This window comes from Poecilia mexicana, unplaced genomic scaffold, assembly GCF_051168715.1.
Source record: "Poecilia mexicana isolate PSO_F unplaced genomic scaffold, ASM5116871v1 scaffold_14, whole genome shotgun sequence".
In the NCBI taxonomy this organism is placed as follows: Eukaryota; Metazoa; Chordata; class Actinopteri; order Cyprinodontiformes; family Poeciliidae; genus Poecilia; species Poecilia mexicana.
Window position 1 is genome coordinate 27,435,016 of NW_028263383.1, and position 27,189 is coordinate 27,462,204.

General features: G+C 37.1%; 1 protein-coding gene across 1 annotated transcript; it reads right to left on the reverse strand.

The window, feature by feature from the left end:
• Positions 1 to 3,869: 3,869 nt before the first annotated feature.
• rabep1 (rabaptin, RAB GTPase binding effector protein 1) lies at positions 3,870 to 25,653 on the reverse strand. The gene is made up of 18 exons (XM_088012446.1): positions 25,513 to 25,653; positions 21,443 to 21,571; positions 20,886 to 21,089; positions 20,400 to 20,560; positions 19,912 to 20,031; positions 19,156 to 19,291; positions 18,643 to 18,821; positions 15,657 to 15,764; positions 13,538 to 13,999; positions 12,207 to 12,311; positions 11,919 to 12,035; positions 10,428 to 10,526; positions 9,221 to 9,361; positions 8,052 to 8,241; positions 6,499 to 6,554; positions 6,168 to 6,266; positions 5,901 to 6,017; positions 3,870 to 4,913 (listed from the first exon to the last, which is right to left on the reverse strand). The coding sequence occupies exons 1-18, from the start codon at positions 25,556 to 25,558 to the stop codon at positions 4,812 to 4,814; spliced, it is 2,571 nt and encodes an 856-aa protein (XP_087868572.1). The 5' UTR covers positions 25,559 to 25,653; the 3' UTR covers positions 3,870 to 4,811.
• Between the last annotated feature and the right edge of the window lie 1,536 nt (positions 25,654 to 27,189).

Genomic DNA, 27,189 nt, shown 5'->3' on the forward strand with positions numbered 1-27,189 from the left:
TATGGGTGTCGCTATATTGAAATCCAACTTTTTTTCAGTTAAATTTATTTTGTTCTTTATGTTACAAGATACTTGTTTGCAACATTCCGAACATGTAATAACAATGAATTCACAATGTCAAATACTGTGAAATTTTAATTACTGTTATCAAACAGCCAAAAATACCCTCCGAAATATAAAGGGCCAATCACGAGAATCAACGTATTTAAAGTTAAAACTCAGTTTCACGTAAATAAAAAGACGGCAACATAAATGTTTGACTTTGAAACTGAAGCGTTCAAGATTGCTATCAAGCTAATTTTCTATTAGCCACTAATCTTTTTGATAAACACTGTATTACCAAGACACATGAAAACAAACCTTTATCTTGTCCTTTCTATATTCTTCCTCTTGCTTTTCTGTGTCACTGCAACATTTTTGAAACATTGTTTTGCTTACGAGTGATTCTTGAAAATAGGGACAAAATGGGTTTTAATTTTCCCATAATTTTTTAAAATTATTTCTCAACCTTATTCAGCAAACACAAGAAAAATATACATTGTTGTGCTCACATGACCCAGGTTAGCTTAGTTAGATATTTGAAAAAAATATATTTTGCGTATATTTTATTCAAATTTGGTGCTTTATCCATAGGACCTGTTTTGTCCCTATTCTCAAGAATCAGTAACTTTATGCACCGCAGCGCACATTACCGGTGAAGCATGACCAATCGCGGCCACAAGGGGGCACCCAAGATAATGTTTTCTTTTTGCCCATATAAAAAATGATTTCTACATCATGATCAAATTTATATTGTTGCAAAACAAATTAACAACTTTATCTGGAAATTGTGTGTGTGTGTGTGGGGGGGGGGGGGTGGATGGGAGGGAGGGGTTAACAACAAAGAAATCATCACAAAAAAAAGAAAAGAAAAAAAAAATCAGCTCCACTTAGGGGGGCCCTCTAGTGGGCCTGGGACCCTAAGCAACTGCTTAGTTGCTCATGCTTTAGAAAACATACTAATAAATAGTTAAAATAATAAAATAATAGTTTTGTAAATAGGAGTAGTTCCTCGGCCACGACGATGAAGTTAGCTTCCGACTGCTAGTTTCCGAGCAGGCAGTTTGTCAACACTTTCAAAGCAACGCTTAGGTTAAAGGTTTTCCTTTTCTTTTTAGCATCTGACATGCAAAATAAATAATGTAAAAGATTTTTAACGCCAACTCTTGGCTGAGTCTACAGGCATTTTTACTGGGCTAAAAAGTGGTACAATGACAACACTAACAGTTATCAACTTATTTATTTTCAATTCCTGTTTTTGTTTAAATCTCACTACTCGCTTATAACATACATGTATTCTCATTGTTAATTATGGAGAGGACTGCAAGAGCACAGACTGTACAGGGTGAGCCATAAGTTTCCATACATAGGAGAATGTAAAAATGTATTTTTTTAAATATATTTCAGATACCCAAGAATATGCGATTGACAAAAAAAGCAAAGATTTGAAATTATACTGATGGCTGGATCGGGAAGCAGTCACAAGATTGCACGAAACTTTAACAGAAAACATGGAACGAGCATCACACATGACACTGTGGCATAATTTATTTGCAAGTTTCAGAAAACTAGAAATGTTGCGGATCAATCACGAAGTTGTCCAAGACGTGCAGCGATTACACGGAGTCCCACAAAAATAAAAACGGTTGTCCAATATAAAATGTTTATCTTTTTCTATGTATGGAAACTTATGGCTCACTGTATATTTGTGACCCCAACTTTAAGACCATCTTCAGACCAAAATACATCTGAATATTTGTCACATAGACACAGCTTGTTCAATCTTTATTCTGCTAAAAACAAAATGTAAAATACTTTTAGAACCTTTGGGCTATCATGTTAATATTTACTAAAGCTAGAAAATAAATAGCATAGTTTGGTTATTATTGGAGCCTCTATTGAAGAAAACAAAAATATGTCTGTTCTCATCAATAAAAATAGAATCTGTTAGTCTTCACTTTAAAACACTTGATGTGTTTATCAAAGCTTGAATGCAGCAATTAAAAGCAGATTTTACTGCATCAACATATTATTCTATTTACCATGAAAATATAATGAAACCACAAGGCTTTGAAAAAGATTATCATTTTGAGTTTCATCTAACATTTTTCTAAGTACATTTTAATGTAAATGTCATAGGTTTGTCCTATTTCTGTGGGAAGCACAAAGTCAATTCAGGGGCCACAAATGGCCCTGGGCCCTACTTTCAACAGCTTTTGGGGTAAACTGGAAGTTTAAATTACATATTAAAGGGGATCTGTGCATCACAGATTCTCTTGGGCTAGATGACTAAACTTTGTAATATCTCTTTCCTCAACAAAGAATCAGAGGCCAACTTCACAGTCATGCTCCTCCCCTCAGAGCATCTAATTTGTATCCACACTACTGAATCAGACAAGAAAATGGGAAAATTAAGATTTCTACAGGCCAATAAATGACATTGGGCTCTTCATAACAAAGGAATTATAAACTAATAAGATCTACATAATACCCATTTTTCTTCCTTCTTTTCAAAGTGTAAAAAACAACTAAATACCAAACTTATAAAAGAAAAAAAAGCCCATTTACCAATTATTTCATAAAGTGACACACTCAACATACCATCAATCCAAATGGTTGAACCTCCTATGAAGACAGGTTATTAAATCAATGAGGCCTACTTTGGTAATTGGTGAAGTATGGTATGGAGGATGGAAACTGACATAATAAAAGATAAAAGCAGAAATATATAAATGGCCCATTGAATATGTCAATACACTTAAAATGTACCAAATGATTTTAAAAAGGGGGAATCTTACCTGATGCTTTAATACATAATTGACCTTCATATTTATTAATTTTTCTTAATAATAACTTCTTCATTATTAATCCTGCGTTCCAGTTGTAGTCGTAACTGGGAAATTGCAATTTACCAGTCAAAAAAAAAAAAAAAAAAGCAACTGGAAAGCCTTCCGAAGCTGGACTTTCCACTGGGAAAGTGGGCTCAACTCCGACTTTGCGTTTCAGTATGGCGGCTTGTCAACAGCAGCAAGCTCTGGTGGAAACATGTTTATTTCACAAAACACACGTGTAACACTGTGTCTAAAATCAATATTACAAGCTTGTTTATGGAAAGTAAAATTTTAAACGAAGAGTTACTGTGAACAATGTTGCTCTGGTGTGATGTTGAACCATGCTATGGAAGGTGATATCAGTCAAGCTGGGAGAAAACTAGGAACAAAATGAAAGGAAATCCACCTTTACAAACCCCTCGCCGTCATACTCACCTTTAAATGTGTCTGAATAAACCCTTCAAAAGCAAAGGTGTGAGGGGTTGGGATGAGCAGAGGACCAATGACGGGTGGTCCTCTGCACCTATATCAGGTCCACCAATCACAAAGAATCACCGGCACACTCTAATTACATATTGAAAATAAAAATGCCTCTTCAATAGTAGTCATAGACAATGGTGACTCAATTAAGATTTTTAATCCATTCAGACATCCATCGCTGTTGTCTACGGATGCTGCTTGTGGGTCAGATTTACGGGCGTACCAGAAACACAACAGACGTTTCCAACTGGGGACAAAAACCTGTAATTAATTAACGTGTTCACGTCCCGTTTCTGATTATAACACTTTTACTTGTAAGTTTGCTGCAGTGTAAGCTGGTAAGCAGGTGAGTATTGAGTTAATTTTATGAAAACAAAACCAACACGCTGAAAGTTCTCACCTCTATTATCATAAATAAGATGGTTGATGTTAAGGAACGTTTGTATTTTTATAATTTGTATTTTTCTGTTTTTTCTAAATGTATAGAAACTCATTATTCCACAGAGGAATGAACTATGAAACTTTTGAGGTCATTTAATTCAAATCAGTTCACAGACAACAGAAGTTCTCGTAGTGACAGACGAACCATTTCATGACAGTTTAGTGAAGACAAGCAGCCAGAGGAGGGAGGGAGAGAAAACAGCTCATTAAGAATCCACTTCTTCTGCCCACTAACATTTAAGATCTTCAAAAAGACGTTAAGATCATCAGGTCAAGAAATACCTGAAAAAAGGAAACCATAACAGAAGCAAATTAAAATCCATTCCATCCTATTACGATGTCTCATTGTCTTTTTTTTTTTCCTTCTCTAAGTGTTCCTGGAGTTAAATAGTGTTTTCTGACTGTCAGGGAAAAACTAAAGCCCACAAATTGAGATGTGAAAATGTTCCACACAAGCTCTTAATGATGAAACATTTTTGTTGGACAATATGAGCACCAAAAACAGGAAATCCTTAAAGAAATAGAAAGTATTGGTTGCATTATGATCCTTTTATCCCAGTTAAAGTTTGTGCAAGTATTTCATCCTTCATTATTTCAGGGGGCAGAGAAAAAGACAAAAGAATGACAAGCGAGTGGATTAAAGAAGCGATTATCAAACGCCTTGAGCACAGAGGGAGATGGAGAGATGAAAAGTGCATTAGAGGACAACAAACCTTTGTTTTTGGTTGAGCTAATACAGACAGTCGTATCTACAGTAGAAACATGACACAGGCAGACCCCTCCCATCACACAGAGAGGGGCTTCCAGCCTCTCAATCCACAGTCACACATCAAGTTATTTACATGTTTTAGTAGTGTTCTTCATTATTCCATCAGAGGCTTGAAATGTACACAGCCAGCCAGGACTTCCTGTCATTCCAAACTCTTCCAGTGTGGTTATGGGTCGGATAATAACGTTAGCAGGTCGGTGGGAGGGGCGGAGAGGGAAACCAAACTGAAACCAGTCTCCGGTCTGAGGCCATCATGTCTCTGGAAGCTGGTTGATGTCGGTCAGGTTGGTGTCATTCAGGATTACTTTGATCCGATCCAGGGACTCAGCCTGTCGTATTCGCTCCAGCTGGACCTGCGGATAGAAAACAAACGCTGATTCTGATTTCATTATTTCTATCTGGATCACGGTTCCTAGGCGCTTCTAGAAAACGGTGTGAGATTCCCCCTGCCGGGTTGTGCAAAAGTATTCACACATTGTCCACATTTTCTCACATCTTATTAATCGGTCACTAGGCCTGTCACAATATTAAATTTTGCTGGATGATAAATTGTCCCAGAAGTTACTTCAATAAATGATAAAATGGCTGTTTTGAGACTATTTTCAAGTAACATATAATAATGCAAGAACACATTCTCAAAGATCAGTAAACTTTAAATTCCAATGAACATTTAACACTGGAACTGGAAGACATTCTAAATACCCCAAATAAATAAAACAACAGGAACAACATATAAAATTAATTATGAGGTTTTCAAAAACGACCAAAGCACCAGACTGAAAATTTTATTCATCCAGTTTTTGGTAGAAATAGAAAAACATGCAAATGGAAATTATGGTGCTCATTATAATTTATCATGTGATTAATTAATTTATTGCTTATTGCAACAGACCTTTTAATTGGATAAAAAAAAGGCATAATTTTCATTTGCACCTTTTTTATATATTAGAAATACGTTGAAAGATGGAAATAAAGAAATAATACAATTATTTTCTTAATTAAGAAAATAAATATTAATGTAATAACATTCCTTTGTCCTAGCTTATTTGTTGCAGAGGATGAATCTGCAACTAAAAAATACTTCAAACATGTGAAAAGTTCAACCCTTTCTATTTGACTTAACGTCGGTACAGTTTAGGGCTGATCTGGTGATTATTTGTTGGATACATGGATTCATAATTTGAAAGCGAAAGGTGAATTTGCATCAGGTGAAGCCGAAGCTGCCACTTGAGGAGTTCAGTGTAGAAGTGGGGGGGGTGAGTAGAGATCTGAAAAGTCACTAACAGGCAAACTGTTGCATATGTCAGGACCAAAGCAAGAACTAAACAGCCTCTAGTTACCTGAAGCGTCTGAGAAAGCTTGACAAAGTCCTTCTGGACCTGCTCACTAACGTCCAGCTCAGTCTGCAGCCGCTGGGCTTTGTCTCTCTCGTCCAGAACTTGACTTTCTAATGCACTCTATGGTAGGCACACACAGAATAAATGGAAAAAAAGACACAAAAGACTTCACATTTCACCAGTTTCATTGAGAATATTCAGTTTATTCAATTACTAACAGATTTTTTTCCCAAAAACATGTCATGAGTTGGATATAACAGCAGCACAAACCTTTGCAGCGGCGACTTCTCTGAACTGCTGCTCCAGGCTCATCTTCACGGCCTGGAGGCTGTCCAGCATCTCCGTCTTCTCAGCTAAACAGCTCTGCAGCTGCAAAAACAAACACGATGACATCAGAGGGTCAGGAGGACACAGCTGGCCCAATCACAGCCTTACTGCAGATTTAGAACATCAATATTTCAAACTTGGATGGATGAATAGAGGTGGGTGGGTGGATAGATGGATGGATGGATGGATGGATGGAGGATATGTTCAGATGTACAGATGGATAGATGGATGTACACATGAACACATTAACACAGAGAGGCTGAGGGAACCTCACCTTGTCCTTCTCTGCTTTAACCCTCTCTAGCTCCATCTTCAGGCTGGAGAACGACGCTGCAGAGAAAACAGAGGCATCATTAGAGACAGAGACGCTCATCCTCAAAGGAGTTCTGATTCATGAATTATTTAACCAAGCGGCTGCAGTTTGAGCTCTGCTTGTTAGAAACACACTAACAGACCAAACACAACGAGCTGCTAAACACTACCAGACCGACCGGACCTCCAGAACCGGATGGGCTGGAAAAACAACATCAACACAATCTGGGGTTTAAAGTTGATGGACCCTCAGAAAACAGGCAATTAGTTTAAAAACATGTAAACTCACTTATTTATTTTAGCAAAAAAGTTCAGACATCAGATTTTTCCAGAAAAATATTTTCATAGAGGAAAAATTATTTAATTAGTTTTTAATAATTTGTTATGTTTTGGATCATTTACAATGCTAAGCTGGGAATTCAATCAATCAATCCATCAATCCATCCATCCATCCATCCATCCTTACATAGATATAAATACATCCATGTATTTATTTTAAAATAATTAATGAAATCTAATAGTATAAGCCATAAGAAAAAACAGATGAAGTCATTTTCCTGAATTTAAGGATCTTTGTTGTTGATCAATGTAACATATAATACCATATCATAAAAACATATAATACCCTGAAATACTGTTAAATCCCACTTTTGGACATGCACATTTGCTTCTCAACATGAAATATAAAATCACATCTAAAGCTACAGTTCTGTGCAAAAGTCTTAAATCATCCCACACTTATTTAATTAAAATAAATGACATTATTATCATAAAACTAAAGAAAAAGAGCAGAAAAAAACAGAAAATTTTCCAGAAAGTCTGCAGAACTCCTGATCAAATTTGTTTTAGTAATTCTGTCTTAATATGAAAATACCAAGAAATGAGGGGAGGGTTTAAGACATCTGCATTGTACCGTAAAACAAACCGGTACAAATGTCAAACACACAGTGAGGTGAATTTTCTCACAGCAGAGGACACAAAAGGCCCATCCCTTTGAAGCCTGCTAGGCTCAATCTGATAATTACAGTGCCTTGCAAAAAGTTTTCACACCCATTGAACTTTCTCACTTTCTGTCGTCACATTGAAACTGCAAACTTCATGTGAGAAACCCAGACAAGAGTGCATGAATGTATCATGAAATTAAATAATTTATTGCTTAAATATTTAAAAATCAAAAAGTATTGTATGCATTTGTATTCAACCTGACTTCACTTGAAGTAATCCCTAATTATAGAGGTCAACTTCAGTAAATTGAGTCTATTATGTCAGCTTTATTCTAAACTTTCATATAAAATACACAAAATGTGAAAAAGTACAAAGGCTGTGAATAATTTTGCAAGAAACTGTGTGCTGCTAACACACACAAGCTGTTAAGTTTAGCCTTTTCATACCTTCCAAGATGTCTGTAATACAATGATCAGTGGAGGTAAAACAAAAGCAGAAACAGAGGAGAGTTTTTTAAAATAAATGCCCAGCAACAGCAGGATGCCTGACGTTTATGCTACAGATTCTCACCTATCTCCTCCTTGCAGCCCTCGATCTCCAGCTGCAGGGTGTCTTCCAGGTTCTCCTTCAGACACTGCTCCGCCTGGATCTGCTCTTTCAAGAACAGGATCTCAGCTTTTAGCTTCTCCTCCACGTGATCAGCTGCCGTCCGCAGCGCCACAACATCGTCCCGCAACTGCAGCACCAGGCCCTGCAGATCCTGCGGAACAATCCAGTTGAGAACTTTTTAACTTCTTCTAATCTCAAGATGAGAAGTTTGGGTTGAACTAGTTGCTTCACATTTATTTTTCACATGTTTTAACAATGCAGTTGTTGTATCTTTTTATATTTCCTATATTTGTATTTGTTAAATCATTTATCTGAGAGATTTCCAGGACATGAGCAGAAAATCTGACTGGAACATCTACACCTTTCCACCTCTGTTCTTCTTTTATATTGCAGGAGAAACAGCTGAAACAATTAATTGGATTATTCGTGATTAATCAATTGATGAAATAATTGTCAACTAATTTAGTAATCAATTAAACGTTAACTGTATTGAGAGTTCAGACTCAAAAAGGCCATTTGCTAAAACCCTCCCCCCCAACATATTAGCAACCAAAAAATATGAATTTTGCATATAAGATAAAAAAAAGCCTTCTTTGTCTGTAAATATATCCTTTCCAAAACTACTCAAGTGGAATAGTTTTAGCTTCATCTGGTTCAAATTCTGTAAAAAAAAAAATCTATTAATCACCTTTTGCTATCCAATTATTAATCAGTTAATAAAAAATAATCATCAGATCAACCCCACACTGTATTGATAAGTCAAGCAGAAAGGTTTGATGTTAAAAGTATTTTTTAGCTGCAGATCCATCCGTTGCTACAAATGATCAAGCGTTCACTAAAGAATTGCAGTCGTTTCATTTTAGGCAATAAAATGTTTATTTTCCTATTTAAAAGTGAATTTGTTTATTTGCATCTTTTAATGTACTTCTAATATTCTAATAGCTTAAACTGTTAAATGAAAAATCTGCAGAATGTGCAAATTATACTATCCGATTAATCCATTAATTGTCAGAATAATCAATTACTCAAACAATTGTTAGTTGCAGGACTACACCAGTCCAATTAGATAATTATTTTTTAAGTAAATTAACTGAATTAGATTTAGTCTGTGAGGTGCACTGAAGGCGTACCTGCACAGTGTTGGGCATCTGGAAGTCTTCTTGCTGCTGCAGCTCTAGGTGCAGTCGGTGCTTCCCCTGCAGGCTCTCGTTGTCTCTCTGTAGTCGGCTTAGCTCATCTGCCACCTGCTCCCTCGACTTCAACAAAACCACCTATAAAGAAAAAAAAAAGAAAAGAAAAAAAAATATTCTTCACATCTGCTTGGATCATCATTTCCTCCAGGGTGTTGCTTTTCATTTATGGTGTGATTTAAACTCATATCTTTCGGCTTAAGCATCATGAACAGCAACAGATTTTCCAACTATTGAGCAGGAATGATTTTTGCTCTTACTTAATTTTATTTCTGTAACCGTGGCAACAAAGTTGGGTTGTTGTTTTTTTTTTTTTTTTACAACCTGGAGCAGCTGAATAGTCTCTCTAAAGCTCACCAATCCCAGAAGAGATTAAAAGCCAGAGAAAGGAGGAGGAAGTTCAAACCATCTTCCGATGATCATAGTGGGTAAGGATCACATCCTCTACTCCAACATCTTTCTATTTACAGTTAAAAACAGATAGAACTGTTATTGTCTAATTGAGCTGTTAGCATGTTATGACACCAATGAGACTGCCACACAACAACAGTCTTCAGTCAGAAGCTTCAATTTGTTGCAAGACTGACTGCTAGTGGAGATCCTGCCTGCCCATAGCTTCATCATTCACAGCGACTCTTTGAAGATACTACAATTCATAAAATACTTTTAATGTCACAAAAGAAAACTAAATGTTTCTGTGACTCATATCAATCAAGTTTCTTCTGAGTTTTTTGTTGTTGTGGAAAGTGTTTTTCTTCGTCACTCCCAGTTTATATAGTATTAATAAATATAATTTTCCATTTTACTCTCCAATAGGCCCTCCTTCTATTGTTTGAAAACTTTTTGAAAAAAAGAAAAGTAAATTCTTAATAATAAAGTCCAATCAGTAATAGGTATAAAGGCGTGTAGCGCATCCTAAACCCATTAACCTCGTCTTCTTATCAGTTGGTTGTGAAAAGCAGTGATTAAGTGGAGTAATAAAACCAGCAGACAGGAGCCACAAGCTGCCGCTTAGCTTGGCTGCAAATGATCAACAAAGACAAACTGATGAAGCTTTTCAGGCCGGCTGTCATCTTTTATATGCTGACAATAAAGCCATCAGGCGGGGACAGGCGGTGTGGCGTTAACAGCTGAACATGCTGCTCACCATCTGCTCCTGTGTGCTCCTCTTAGCCTCACTGAAGGCCTGCTGTAGTGTGCTGAGCAGCGCTTCTGATTCCTGGACTCTCTGCATGAGGGCAGACACCTGTGAGGAGAAATCAAAACACGAGAGACTGCTAATTTACACTCATAAAACCTATAAATAGAGAGGTTATGAAACATAAATAAAGAATAGCTGGCATGTTTTTGGCAATAAAAAAAGGCTCTGTAGTTACATCTCACTTCAGAACAGGAAGCTAGTACCATAGCTACATGATAATGGACAATGTGGGTCAGCGTTGGTGGATTATTGTTGTAAAATGAACACAAACTGTTTTCCTGGAGAAATCTGTCAATAGGACAACTCTTAGCAGGCACTCTTCACCACAGGTGTAGTTCACCTGCACTGAAAAACAGGCTGAATGAGTTGGCAAAAAGAACTTTTTAAGTACATGGGTAGGGTGCCAGATCACTAAGTCTCCAAGTTAGTGCCTTCAGGCAGGATTTCACCTCACTTCCTGCTGCTCTCCAGACAAACCACCACATAAATCTTTGCCATCAGTACTTTTGTCTTGGATATGCACCAAAGCACAACGCTTTGACAACTTTCAGATGTCATGTTTGCTTTGTTACATATTTATCCATTTATCCATTATGAAAATGAACACGCCTATCATCAGCTATAACCCTGAACACAACTGATGTAAAAATGTAAAAATGAACAGAAATTCCTTTGAAATTAATGCTTCTTCATAAACTGCAGTCATCAGATTGTGATCTTTGCAGAGCAGAAACGCAGAATATGACCCAGAGGTTTGTGGCTGGCCACAGCTCCATCACCCATCTTAAAGTAACTTCTCACTTACAAACTGACAAAACACACATGCTATTCTAAACTCTTTGGTTTGATTATTTTTTGCAGTACAATGTTGCAATGCAGATACGTCTGCAGATTCTTATCTCTCTGATTTCCTTTTCCACATCAGAGAGCAGCAACAGAATGTTTTTGGTGTTGGAGATTAACTCGAAACAAAGCAGAATCTGTAAAATCCTTCATCACAAACAATCAGTCGGCATGTTGGTGGTTCTCAGGGGTTATTAGCAAGAAATGCAGATAATATCAGCTGCTGCTCTCCTGTTTTAAAGCTGCTTTCTTCCCACTGTGACACCTACAGCTATCTGATGTGAGAAAAGTTATTCAAGATGTCTTGTATTTTCTTCAGAGATAATGCTGTGAAGTGTTTTGTCACATTCTCATTACTAATAACTTTTTGTCCTTTTTTGCTTATTTGCCAACTCAGGCTTTAACTAAATGATTTAATCGTAGAAATTTAAGGACAATTCCTACAAGGTCTGTTGGACTAATTAATAGCATTTTTTCATCTTTCACATTCAACAGATTTGTTTTCAGTTGAATTCTACATAGGTGAGATTATTATTCATTACAATTAATCATTTCATTAGATTAATCGTTTCATTAGATTTATAGGACACATACCTTAGCATCAGTTTCCTCATTTCCTACTTTTACCGATTCTTCTAGACTTTGTTTCTCCGTCATCGTCCTCTCCAGCTGATCGTTAGCCTGACGCAGCATGGCCTGCAGCTTCTTCACCTGCATGAAAAAGAAAAACAGTCAAACTATGGAGACTTCTCCAACACGAAGCATCACAGTTGAATTACACCAATGCTTCTTCAAAATAAACAATAAATTAGGTCACAAAATATGATGGTTTCATAAAAAGAAAGGAATCTGGATTTTCTTTGTGAAAGCAGAGAAGAGTACCTGATCTCGTGTTTCGGCCTCCTGTCCTTGAATGGCCTGCAGCTGCTTCTCATAGTTGGAGCACATGTCGCAGCGTCGGCCGAGCTTCCTGCCAGCGTTTTTTACCTGGTTCAACAAAAACGTTCATGAATGATCATCAGTCCAGATCAGCACTCAGTACATCTGGAGTTCCTCAAGGCTACATTCTGAGCCTTCTCATGTTTTATTTAACAAAAGCATCTTTTCTTTTACAATGTGACCCTCCCCTTCAGCATAAATATTTAGTAACTTTATAGCTTCTTTTGGACTAAATAAACTACATGAAATCACTGATTACATCCAGATGAAGTTGATGTCACTGAAATGAAACGTAAAATTGTGGACACCCCGAGGTAGCCGTTGTCAGAAATCACAAAAATTGGAGACCTTTTTTTAAGAAGTTTATAACTACCTATATAGTTCAAACACCAAACAGTCCCTCCTGTATTCAGCAATTCCACATGGAAATTCACAAAAGAAAATCAGTAGATTGCCGCATTTTTTCACAAATACGTAATTGTGAGCTTAATGCAAATCTTTTGCAAAAATTGCCAAAAAAATTGGGTTTAATGACTGTAGACTCCCAACTGCAGGTGGCAGTATTTCCTACTTCTACAGCACTTCTGCCTCAGCCTAAGTCAATGTCAAGTTAAGTTATTGTACGTAAAGTCACATTTACTGTCATATGTAAACACAAAAATAGCAAAATCTCTAAGGGAGCAACACAAGACCTGTGTTGACTCTGTTTGGTCAAATCCTCTGTTTGCTCAGCATACTTGATATGCATTAATGCACAGAGTGGAAAGCGAAACTCAAGTCCAACATCTTCCTTATTTCTGCTCTTGGGGGAACAGCCAATCACCACAAAGGAAAATGGCTTCCTTGCAAACACAACTAGCATTAAGAGGTATTTCAGCTTCCCAAGATGCATTTTTTTTTTAGATATTTTCGACATGCTTTACAAAAAAACTAACAAAAAAAAGGCAAATAGATGAATTTCCAGCAATAATTTGGAACATTATGACACCAAAAAGTCCAAAGAGCTATTAGTCTATTTTTTAATCACTCCTAATATTTTTCTGAGAAAACAAAAAACTGAATATTTATCTCTTTTGAAGTTCATATTGGGAAAAATACATAAAACTCAACAAAACTACTTTTGATGAGTATCAAAGGCTTAGTTATTATCATTCCATATAATTTGGGATTATGTTCCAAACTGGAATGGATACGGAGTCGCAAATAGGTGGGGGTTCACTGTATTGGTAGAAAGTAAACAGGGAGCTTAAAGCACAGAAAACCAATCTGTGCACCTCTTGCTGCAGCAGGTTCCACTCGGTGTCGCTGACGAGCCGGTAGCCGGACGGCGGTAAGTAGGCAGTGTCCGGAGCGTGGGAGATGCTGGACAGCAGCGATGCTGTCTCCTCCTGTTCTGGCGTCATGGCTTTTATCGCTTTCTCCTGGTCCTTAGTCAGCAGGAAGTGACCAGCCGTCAGCTTGATAGAGCCGATGGACGAGGTCTCACCAAAACTACTGTCTGTCACGCCGCAGTCGGCCCCCACCAGGGGCCCAAAGTCCGATTCGTCCAGGTTGCTAGCCGACTTGGCCTTGTGGTTGTGTCCGCCGAGTCCCTGCTGCGAAGACAGAGAGGACCCGAGGCTGTCAGTTGACTGGACTCTGCGCAGGTTGTCCTTGTAGGGGTCCAAAGGGCCGCCGGCAACAATGTCAGTGTCTAAGGAGTGTATGGATCCATGAGCGCTGTGGTTGGTCGGAGGCTAACAGAAAAAACAAAGAAATAAGAGTTTAGAGGAAAGAAAAATTTGTGGTTCCAATAAAAAAAAAAAAACGAGATTTTAAAGCAAAGCTAGAGAAAATATTTTTTCAGGAAACCTTTTTAAGTGCTACTGAAGTTAAATAGGAACAATGTGACACCAAGAATGAGCACTTTAAATCCAACTAAACTGCTGCTAGCAATGCCCCCCAAGTCAACGTTTACACTCGCAGGTGGAAATGGCTGCAAACAGATGCGCAATTATACAACCGTCTTCAATCCGTCTACAATCTTTGAAAAGCAGACATGTCGCCTTCTGCACAACCAACAACAATGCAGCAAGTGGTTTCTGGATGGTAAGTCAACAACATGTACACTGTATCCGCTGTAGATCAGCCATTGTACAGTGGATACAGCGGTAAAACCCGCTGACCAAATGTGCTGGAGCTCAGCTTGGATTGATGGATAACACACAGTGCCCTCAATTATGACTTAATAATCTGGAGGTTTTTGAAATGGCTCATCTTCCAAAGACCACAAAAAAATAAACGTATGGCCAAAAAACAGTGTTTGCTTTTTTAACATTTGGGATGTTTTTAGATGCAAAAATGAGTTTTGCATAATTTCTGTCAGCAGATTAACCATAAAATAATTTTGTATTTAAATTAATTTATTTAGACATGAAATTTATTTATTTAATTTTGTCCCTTTTAACACTCCATAAATATTTTAAATCAGACTTAAGTAGCAATTCCCACTGTGATACAGTGTAAATTTAAAAGTTACCTAGAACTATAAATTATAGCCCCAAATAAATCTGAGGAAAGAAATGCAGCTTCAGTAAGAAGTAGTTATTTACAGCAAAGGTTCATTGTTGCATGCAGCAGCTGCTGAAACATAACTCAACTTATTTTGCAGTGCCGTTGCCCTTTTTCAAACTGCGCAGCAACAAACTGTCTGGGAGTCACAATGACTTTCAGTTCCTACAGAACCATTACTGAGACCAATTTTCTTTCTTGGTTTGTGTACATCCTACCAGAGGAACGCTGTGGTTGCTCGACAGTTGCTGCAGAGTCACCTTTTATGCTGAGAAATTAGGCAGAAGTGACCACAGTTGCAACAAAATTGATACAAGTGTTGCGACTGATCACAGTGAGATTGGGTTAAAAGGTTTTCAAGACTTTGAGGACTTCAAACAACTTTTTGAAACCAAAGTATTAAACCGCTGACCTAGAGCCAGAGGTTAACCATTAAAAAGAAAGTTTTATAGTTTTAAACCAATCAAAGTTTCAGCTTATTAAAGCAATGACGACAGAAAACTAATTATTAAAGACCTGTAAAATTTCCCAGATGTCTTATATATTTATAATCTGAACGTAAATCACAATGTTTATTCTCTTTTGTGTTTATAAAAACATCCCAATTTTCTCCTTTGCTCCTCTCATTTGTTCCACTTTTGATGCATATTTATATAAAACCAGTAATGGAGACAAAGAATCATAAAAAGACGTTTTCAGTTCGAAGCCGTGAGGAACAAAACACGTGAGGTCAGAGCGTGAAGGTGAAGAAGCTCACGTTTCCACCAGGGAAAAGAACATGCAGCAACACCAAGACGAGCTGCTGTGTGTCTCGGGGGGGATGGATCGGATGACATGACATACCTCCTCAATGCTCAGCCCCAGGAAGTCCTCCAGAGGCTCAGTGTTGTCTCCTCCATCATCCTCCTGCAGGTCCTTCACCAGGCTCAGCCTCTCCTTCTCATCCTCCTCCTGGGAAAAAAGACAGATCTTAATCAGAATTTGTCCCATTTTCCTGCCCCTCCCAGCAATAATATCACTAAGTGGTGACTTTATTAGATAAACTAATATAATCTCATATGATCTAGTCATCAGCTTGGACAAATTCTGCCATCAAAGATAACAACATTAAGAGACGCTGAGGGGGTTTTATGTTGCTAGATAATGCATATATTGTTCTCGCAATCCTCCTCTTTTCATTGGATAAAAGATTTACAGAGTGCGTTTCATTTTTAAAGAGTTGATGGAACTAGGTGTTTTTATTTATTATCTGTACACTCCAGTTAGCGATTGATCGATTACTAAACTAGTCGACGATTGTTGTAATCGATTAATCACAATTAATATGATTAATCAATTAAGTCCTAAAATGTTTTTGATTAATTGTGATTAATTAATTACAGACCCTATAATTAACTTGACAAAAAATTAATGCAACAGTAATAAAAATTCAAATTCAAAAATACTTTATTGATCCCAAAGGAAAATTAAATGTTGTTGTAACTTATATCAATTCAAATTCTTCAAAGAGTTTTTGTAGACAGTGACGGCTATCAAAAACCATCAAATTTGTATTTAGAAAAAGTACAATATTATTGAAACATGACTAAATATCCCTTAAATGACATCAAACTGAGAATCAAAACAGCAAGTAAATGAACAGAAAGACCTCGACTTCTACACAAAACAGCCTCATGGCCTCGTGTGTTTAGCATGGAGGTCCTGGCCTCCTGCGTGTTCCCAAAAGCAGCACCATGTCTGCAGGGAAATGAGCTCCATTAAACCCCTCAAGGTGCCCTGTGGTATCAGAGCATTAGAAGAAAATCCTTTTAGACTCGGAAGCTGTAGATTAGATGGATCCAGTTCATCCGTCCACTCACAGTGCAGCTGGTTTATGATTCATCGCTACTCGGATTACAGTGACCATAAAGCTTTCCTTACGGAAAAACACACAAACTCAAGGTTCCCTCAACATTTTTCATGTCAAGATTCTCTGAATTTTCCTGAGTCAGTTTCCAGCAGTGGTAGTTCTAACGTAATTAGCGACCAGAGTGTCCAAACAGTTTGCAATGCAGGCCAAAATACTCAGACTGAAAGCACTTAATAAACAAAAACTCAAACATTTTATGTGACATTTTCTTAAGCTTCTCAATAATAAAAAGAACATCCAAGATTTTAATTAAAGGAAAAAGTTGCTATTTTTTTGCAGAAAAGGAACTGAAAATGGTGGCATCATGTTGGAGCAGCTCTGTTAGTTCTGATTTGTTCTTTTCCAGACATTTCTTCATCATTTTTTTGTTTGTTTGTTTGAATTGTTAAATATTTGGAAAACTGTTCCCTCTAGTAGTAGATGCTGTGCAGCTGGAAGGATTTCTGCACTTACGTTTTCACTTCCAGATGGTTTATATTATGTGTAACCATGGCAACAAGATTACAATTAACTGGGAGCAGCTGATTAGCATTTCAAAAACTCACATAACACCTGAACTATGACCCCAAAATGCCAAAGAAGAGTGGCAAAAGTAAATGAGGTGGATTAGCAGAGCTTGCCAGCAACTGGTGGTTTCATCCAGCATGTGTTAATGTTAAATATCATCTCTGCTGCCCGAATATTGAGCTGTTAACATGTCAGATCGTCCCAGCCATCCCTTATGGTGTGTAGCACTGGGTAGCAGTGGGAAGGCTGGGATGGTGTTTAACAGATAGCCATGTTCTCTAAAATGTAATGTATATTGATGGTTTCATAAAGATGTTTTTATGATGTAAAGCACTTTGAAAGCACTTGCTGCTGAAATATGCTATACAAAAAAACTTGACTTGACTTAAAGTTGGCGTAAAAAGTAAACTTTTTAAAAATTCAATTATCTTTCTAAATACTTTGACAAATTTCTGACTTTTCCAAACTACAGAGACATTCCATGTCATTGTTTACATGTCATTGTTTTCACTCATCTGTAAAATGGGATACTCTTGGACCTTGTTATCTAGTTGTCATAATGCTGACAATTAGTAGCAAAGCACTGCGTCCCTTTTTCTTTTATATATCATGAGTACATTTAAGGGTAACACTTTATTTGAAGGGGGGTGAATAAGACTGACATGACAATGTCATAAAAATCTGTCATGAACATGAATAAGTTTACATGAATATTTATGACTGTTGTCATAAAGCGTCATTCGGTAAATTATGACACTTTCAATACAAAGTTGACATTATTCAAAATGCCTTTGTTATGAAAACTTGACATTAACCAAGAAATCATTACTGATATTTTTTTTTATAAAAGTATTACTGATTGCACTTTAAAAATGAGGTAACTTTATTAAAGGTAAAGTTTAAACAGTAATGATTTCTTGGTTAATGTCAAGTTGTCATAACAAAGACATTTTGAATAATGTCAACTTCGTATTAAAAGTGTCATAATTTACCGAATGACGCTTTATGACAACAGTCATAAATATTCATGAAGGCTTATTCATGTTCATGACATGTGTTATGTCATGTTTATGACAGTGTCATGACAGTCTTATTCACCCCCCTTCAAATGACAGTTGCCAACATAGGCAACTACTGACTACCATTGCTCGCTGACCAATGGTAGTCAGCGAGCAGCTTGTTAACCTTCAGCATGGAGCTTGTGCGTGTGACGTCATGTTTCGACGTGTTTATCGTGGAACCCTGCTAACAGCCTCAGGCATATTTAGCCAAGAGATTATTGAGCTCATGCATTTTTTCATCATTTACCACTTCCAACCTCATTTGCGAAAACAAAAGTAAACCATCCATCAAACCGAGCTCAAGGGAAAGCTGAAACTTCTACAGCAAAGTGATGAGTGACCGCTGCTGTACCTGGTCCTTCTTCTTCATCTCCTCCACCTGGCGGAGCTGTTCGGAGGACAGCACGCTCTCTATCCTCTGCATGTCCCTCATCAGGAGGCGCTGGGACTCCAGGAACTGGTCGTTGGCCCGCTGCCACGTCTGCTTCAGCTGGTTGTGCTGCTGCCGCTCCAACTCCAATTTGTGACACACTGTGAGACACAGAGGAGATTACCATCAGCTGCACCTTCAACCTCAACCACATTTCTAGAGTTTCGCATGTTAAAGAGGAACAACATCATTCATGAGAAATGTATCTGCCTATGTTGCTACATATATATAACCTGGTCTACAGAGACTTTTCCAGCCACAAAATTCTACAAAAAAAAAAAAAAAATTTCCAAAATACAAAAAGGAATGAGCCAAAATGTAGGCAGGCATACTCTTCAGTCTCAAATTTTCCATGTAACGAATCTGCTACACACGTTTTCTACTTCTAAGCTTTCTTTTAGTCAAAAAGCTTCCACTGGAAGCCCTGAAACGAACCATCATGGAGCTCTTTGCGTAGTTTTTCTGCATCTTCCTGCAGCACAGACTTTTGCGTGTTCAGCACAGCCACATACATCTCCAGGTCCGTACGACACGACTTCTCAGCCTCCAGAACGTGATTCAGCTCCTTCACCTGCCAAAAAAAAAAAACATACATATAAAAAAAAAAAAAAAATCAAACAAACCACAGCTTCTAATCTGGAAAATAAAATGAATGTTGTTTTTAATGGTGAAAGCTTTCCAGAATAGAAGCCAAAACTCTTTTAAAGTGATTTCAGTCTATCATTATCAAGGTTTTCTGAAGGTCTTGGGCTTAAAAAACTATAATATCAGGCTCTTTGATACCAGCAGCCTCTCAAAAAGACGTATTGTTCCAGTTTGCTTAGTTGAATCACTAAAAATTACAAAAATACTCACCACTAATTGAGACTCTTACTAATCGCAGCAATAAGCATCTACAACAACTCTTTGATAAAACTTGGATGATGTGATTGCCAACAATATTTTATTTTTCTTGGAATTAATAAAGTATTTTCAATTGAACTGAGTTGAACTGAAATGAATAGTCCTTCTCTTAAAGAAAGGACTATCGTAAGCTAAATCTAAAGAAATGATAGGAAACATTGTAGCAGCATGATACAGATCACAGAAGTTGAGATAATATATAATTTCTAAAATTAATCAAATACGTTTCTTACAGCCACAAACAAAAAAAAACTGCCATCATTTAAAAACCAAATATTCCTGACTGACCTTGGACGCCTCCAGCTCCTTCACCCGGTCCTCGGCGCTGCTCAACTTGGCCTTCAGCGCTGCGATCTCCTGCTCCATGGGCATCACCACGGAGCGCAGCTTCTCTGCATCCTCCTGAGCCTGAAACATCGACGCATTTTCAAACTCAAACCACTAACAAATACATAGTGCTAGGGCCATTGCACATAGAAAAAACAAAAACAAAAAGGAGGAGTAAATTTCTGCCATAAAACTCAGAAATTTTCTAGAAAAAATATGGAAATTTTTGAGCTCCAGAAGTCAAAGATTTGCAAGAAAAACTCAAGTTACTAAGTTTTTTTTTCTAGAAAGTCTCTAATTTATCTCAAAATTTGAGCTTAATGAGCTTTTCAACTTTTTTATCCATTTATGTATTCTATTTTAGATTTTAAAATAAATCTCTAGTCACAGTTCTTAGGAGCCAAGGTTCTCCTAAGAACCTTGGCTAGAAGGTAGATCTTGTTATCTACCTTCTTCATTTCGTCCTCCAGGTTCTCCTCCTCCTGTCCCTCCGTGAGGCGCCGCCTTAAGTCGCCCATCTCCCGCTCCATTGCCTCTCGGTACTGGTTCCACTGGGCTCGCTCCTGCTCCAGGCGCTGGTGGAACTGGACCTCGTATTCACACACTGTATCTGGAGACAGAGAACAAAAAGAAACATGTAGTTTAGGCGTAAACAGAAACATTAACAGTTCTGTTATTAGGTTTTAATTGCAGACTTCACCTTTATTTTCTTAACTAATGATAAAATAGAATTATAATAAGAAAAATACGTTGTAACCACAGTTGACTTTTTTGGTCCGCATCAGAGTTTGATTGCAAAAGTCACACCTTCCCAATACGAGCACTTTGTGTCTGTATTTAAAACTGTATCACAAATCATAAATAATCAACAAGCTCAATTCATCAAATAATTAAAGGGACTGCCATTAAATATGTTTGTCAGAGGCTGAGTTTACCTTTCATGATGGCCTGCAGCGAGGCCACCTCCTCCTGCCATTGGCTGCGGACCTGGTCGATGGCTTCCTGCTTGGTGTTTTCCGACACAGTGGCCACGGCTTTGATGGTTTCGATCTCGGCCTGAGCCTGAGACAGCTGGGTCTGTACGGTGCTCAGTTCGCTTTGGGAGTTCTCCAGGGCCTCGGTTTGTCTTTTAAGTTCCTCTGGGGGAGCAAGACGAATCAGACACGAATGAGCAAAAATCCAAGACAAATGGGATTAAACAGAACAAGAATAAAATATTTTTATTCCCCTTCACATGCATCTTTAGGAAACTATGGAAGAGGGTTACGGTCACTGAAGAAAAGGAATTGTGACCTTTGATTTCAGAAGATAAAAAAAAAAAAAGATTCAGAATTGCAAGATTTTTTTTTTATTGGCCCTAATCCTCTTCCATTGGAAACCCTTATTCAGCACAGACAAATGTACTTCTACCGTCTTTAAGTTCCTGACCCTTGGTGCTTCATTGTCAATGATTTATGAAGTAAAACTAGTTTCACTATCTTGGGATACCTACGTTCCTTGGTCAGGTACAGCTCTTTGAATTTGGCTCGCTTCTGGTTGAACTCGGCCTCCAGCTGCTGCTTGAGCCGGATGAACTCGGCCCTCTCCTGCTCCAGAGCCGCCACACGCTGCTGAAGCACCTCTGGAAGACAAGAGAAGGAAACAAACACACAAACGTTCGTCAGCTGCTGATTGCATGCAACCACAGAGGATGCAGCAAAACAGAGGAAAGCAGTATACTGTTTAATTATAAGAGTTTTAGACAGCATAATCAACATAACAAATCAAAAAATTGTGAAAATATGGTTGTTTAACTAGAAAAACAAATCAATTATTTTTATAAGGTAGCGAACTCTCTTTCAGTTGCTAAACAAATTGGAGCTCTGTAAGCAAAAACTGGTCAATTTATTTTAAGTAAAAAAAAAGTCACATAATATTTTCCATTAATTTCAAAATGAAGATAATGGCTGTCTTTGTTGCCATCCTGATTTCATATTACACCAAAAAAACAAAAACAAAAAAAAAAAACATAATTTACAGAATCTAAAACCTCAGCAGAGAAAACCACTGAAAATATTCATCACACTTTAAAGCCTGAATTTATATACAGTTGAACAAAAAAAGCATTATTGGCGTCTCTTTGCTGTCAATCTGATGTTAAATCTGATTGACAGCAAATCAGATTTTATTTTAAATAGACGAACTTAAATAACTTCCTATGCTTATTAGATTAAAATTAGTTCCAATCGATTAACTAATAACGCCTGCTCAGATCTTCTTTAGTGTTGCAGTTTGGCCGCCATCCAGCAGTGGGCGCCACTGGTCATCCGTACATAAGCGGACCCAACTGACACAGAATTAAAGATGGCTATCCCACAACAGGAAAGTGAAGTCGTCCACAAAGTGTCCGTTGTGGGATTCAAAATACCTTTTTATCCAATTCTGTATTTAAATACAGACACTCGACGAACTTAAGTTTCACCGTAGAGATATATCACATTTTCACGGAGTGGACAGAAGAGTCTGCAGTCCTCCTCGTATCCATAAGTGTTTCACATATTTTATTTTTTTCATCTTTCATTTTTTAATTCAGGTTTCTGTTGTGCTGTATTTTACAAATATGTCTAAATTTAACAATTGTCTGTTTATTCGGTCAGTAGCTAACAAAGTAAACTCAAAATATGCTAAAATACAACAATGTACTTTTTTTTAGTTCAGCATACTATGGCAAATTTAGCCATTTGTGTTAAAGAAAGATCTTGATAGAACATAAGACTAGGGTTTTGGAGAAAATGGCTGCTTATCAATTAATCTTTAGTTGATCAATAAGATTAATTGATCATTTGCCTGAAAGAAACAAAGACATTCAATAAGGAGTCACACTAGAGCTCCATTAGGGAAAACATACAGGAAGTCCTTCGATTGTATAGCCATGATATAAATATAATATAATATCATCATGACTTTTCACTCCTGAGGTCTTCCTAACTGGACTCACATCTGCAAATCAAACAATAATAAATATTTATCTTGCAATTAATCAAAATGAGAGGTTAAAACATTTTTTTAAAAGAGGCATGTTTTAGCTTCATTGCTAAACTAGAGCAGAGACTGTGTCCTCTCCTAACCAGCCTGACAATACAATCAGTCACAGGTTTTTCCTACAGCAAGAGCGGCTCATACCTGATTTAATTCCTGTCACTTAAAATCAGCAGGACGAGCAGGGAGACGCCAACATTCTCACATGCAGACAGACAAATGGAAACCTTTACGAGCCACAAGCAGCAGATAGGTGCAGAGTGACTCTGTTGGTCATGTGATAGCTGAGCAAACTCCAACATGGGATTTTCACATCGATTCCTTGTGTTTTCAAGCACAAACTTAAGTTCTGTTGCCCCAAACAGTAACAACTGTACATAACTGTACTGTAAAGTACATAAAAAATGACCAATATAAACAAAAACGTTAACTAGCCAACACCACAAAGTACAGCAGTCTTCAGTGTACTCAACAGAAGTAGATCAGAGTGACTAAAACCAAAAGTTGGTTAAAGTTTTTTAATCCAGTGAAATATTGTTAGTATAAAAAAACAACACAATATTTAGTCATGCGTTTAAGTTTAAAAGGTCAATACCAGTGATGACATTTCTCCTTCCTCATCCTATTTAGAAATGATCAGCTGACTTTAAAATGCAGAATGAAGGTTGTGGGTTCAAATCTGAGGTCTTTTTGTGTGGAGTTTGCATGTTGTTTTTCCTGTGGATTCGCACCGGGTACTCTAGCTTCCTCCCACAATCCAAAAACATATCTGTTAGTTTGAATGATGTATCTAAATTACCTTTAGCTATGAGTGCCCTATGATTTTCTGTCTTGACCTGTGATGAACTGGCAATCCTTTCAGATTAGTAGCATATACATTTTCACATAGGACCAACTTTATCCCTTAATGAACTACATTATAACATGAAAACTTCTTTTTTGTATTCAAAAATAGCTGGATGGTTGGAAACATTGAAATGTGGAACCAAAAAATTGTAACGGGGGCAAATAAAGATAAAAATGGCATTAAGGTCAATCTGATAATTGTTTCAGTCAGAGATTACTTTTTGATTTTGGAAAAAAAAAATAAGGAAATTACGAATCGCAAAGAGAAATACCAGAAATCATTACAAGTAAACACTGAGTTTTACGCTAAAGGAAAGTATCTAAGACTGGCACATTTATAACAGAATCAGCTTTCTTGGCCAGGTTTCTGTGCACAAACAAAGAATTTGACATTGCAATACTAATGTCAAATATTGAAAATCTATATCAGATATGGGCACACAGCACAGGGAAATTCGAAACAAGCGACCAAATGTAATATTTGCAATCAGACTTTTTATGTAAGGCATGTGAAATTCTGCAACGCTTTCCAGCTTCTGACCCACAAAACAAAAAATGTAAGAAGCTCATGACCCTGTCTCCTTGTTGTGGAAACAAGCAGTTCAAAAGAGGTATAACAGCAACACAATCATCATCAACAGCCAATAAATTAACCAGTTTTATAAATTCCAGACCTATTTTTCTATGTCTTTGTTTTTTGTTTTTTTCTTTGTTTTACCATTTTTAAAATGCATATGCTTTTCTGTTGCTATTTTTGGTTTTTATTTTCTCAACTGGATCTTAAGCTCTCTCACACCTGCATACAGGCAACCACATCTTTGGGAACTGCTTCTCTAGCCTACTTACTACACTTAGCATACATACAGTCCATTCTTGATGCAATGTTAATATTGCAATGATATTCTACTGATTATGCAGCTCTATTAATGACTGTCTCCTTTTCGTTATCTAGATGAGGTTAGCACACATTTCTAAGGGTATGTTTAGCAACATTAGCAGTTTGGAAGCAAAATGTTGTTCATCCCTGCAACAAAATTGAAAAAGAATGTCTGCAGATCCCAATCGAAGAGGATTGGATGCTTTTATGAAATTTAGTTTGGCTAAACAAAGCCTGAAAATTATGAAAAACTCAATGATTAACTTTACTATTAGTAACATCGATAACATAAACACAGCTTACTCAAATGTAGAAGAGTTGGCTGGCTTGCAAAACAAATACAATATGCAGGTGCAGTCAGTCTCACATGCAAGTCCAACCCTACATACTCAGAATTTTACATTTGGCTGATATGACCCACAAGAACTGCATGACAGGCTTAAATTTCAGGACCAGAACCGACATTTAAATCAAATTGGTATAAGTAGATAAAGCTCACATCTAAACAGCAGCTAGAAAGAGTGGTGGTACAGAGAAACTAATGTTATTTTGTTGGGTTTATAGGTAGGTAAATTTGGCAGTAAAACACCTGTTGTGTCACTTAAATCTTTAGTAAAACTGAAATTGATAATGTGATGTTCGTAAGAGCACATAGTGGGTGGTAGTAAATGTTCAATAAGAGCCAGTGACACGTCGCACTGATGATGCTAACTGGCTAATGTTGTCAAGGATGCAGAGGCCGCTGCCTTCGGGTCTGTCAACCGTCAACACTCCCCCCTACACCCGCCACCAGAGAAGGGCGTCAAACACAGGACAGTTACCGTCATGTTGGGACGACAGAGGGGAACCCTCGGCCTCCTCGGCCATGGTTTCCTGAGGGAAGCTTCAGGCAGTTAACAGAGAGGTGGGAAACAGCTAGGAGCGCCCACGAAAACAAGCTAACATCACAACCCGCTGTGAAGCTAGTCATGAAGGAAGGGAAGAGTTTCTGGTTAGAGTTTCAAAATAAAACCAATCTATTTTGCTTTGAGGACACTTAATAAAAACTTTAGCATGTTTACGTTTAAGAAAAGACCGATCAGCAGAAATAAATTTAGCCAATTTTTTAAATGTCTGTAATAATCGCAAGATAGGCATCTTTAGAATATTTACAGCGTCAGTGCTTTGTTTTGAAGGAAACAGGAGCATTTCCTGTGAATCATGCTGTTTTTACTTTCCATAGACCGAGAAGTACGCACCCCGCGGGCTCCGTAGAAAAGCGCAGACGTATCATTTCTACTGCGTAGAAATGATACGTCTCCCATGTTGTGAGTGGCATGTTGCCTTTGGAAATGTGTCCAAAATCAAAATATATTCTAATAAAGCACAACATTTTAATTTCAAAATAATTTTGCAAATGTTTGTGTCAAAATTAACAATATTTGGAAATCAAAATAGGTCAGTACAATCAATGAGGATCAAAAATTGTATAAAATTTCACCTCTCAAATAAACCATAAAAACACATAATTACATTTAGTTGTAAAATCTAAGCAATTTTTTGTCCAACTACTTTGTCCTCACGCTGATCTCAATAATAATAATAATAATAATAATAATAATAATAATAATAATAATAATAATAATAATAATAATAATAATGTTTATGATGTGTGAATTATTATTATTAATATTATTATTATTGTTATTGTTGTTGTTGTTGCTGCTGCTGTTGTTGTAATGGGTTATTACAGCATTTTTTGTAATTTTATTTTCTAAGATTAGTTTTGCCCTCAATTCAATGCTGAAAACCAATGTGTCATAAGTTTTTTAAATTTCTTATTGTGTGACTATTTTTATATTTGTGTAAATCTACATGGTTCAATGGGGCCTGTCACTCCTCTTCCTGGTATCTTGATTTCTTTTAACTTTCCCATTGTTTTAAACCAGAAAGCAGTGAACTCCAGGTGTGATATTAAAATACATTTACAGGTGTGACTCTTTTTTAAATGTGTCAGTTACTCTTTCAAACATTTGTGGAAGGAAACCCAAGACATATGACCCAGATATCCCAGATATTGACAAATTTATGTAAACTTCTGAATTTGAAGTTACAAATTTGTGGTGTCCAAAGTGTGGCCTGCAGACCATTTGTTTTGTGGCTGCTAACCACAATACTGGAAGGCAACAAATCTGGCCTGCAAGCAGAGGTGTTTGAAAATTTTGATGGAATTTTTCCTAAAATAAAAAAAAATATATTAGACCCACAACTCAAATTATTGCTCATTAATTAACATTCCACCCATCAAAAAAAAACAAAACAACAACAACAACAACAACAAAAAACTAAAACAACAACGACAAAAAAAACAAATAAAACTTTCCCAAAAATAAGGAACTCATTGGTCTCTGTTAAAATAATTGGCTCCTTTCAACAAAAATCTGGCCAATTTGTTAGTTTCAATAAGGCAAGTTTAGTTTAGTATTAAAAAGTTATAAATAAAAAAGAGAGGCACTGAA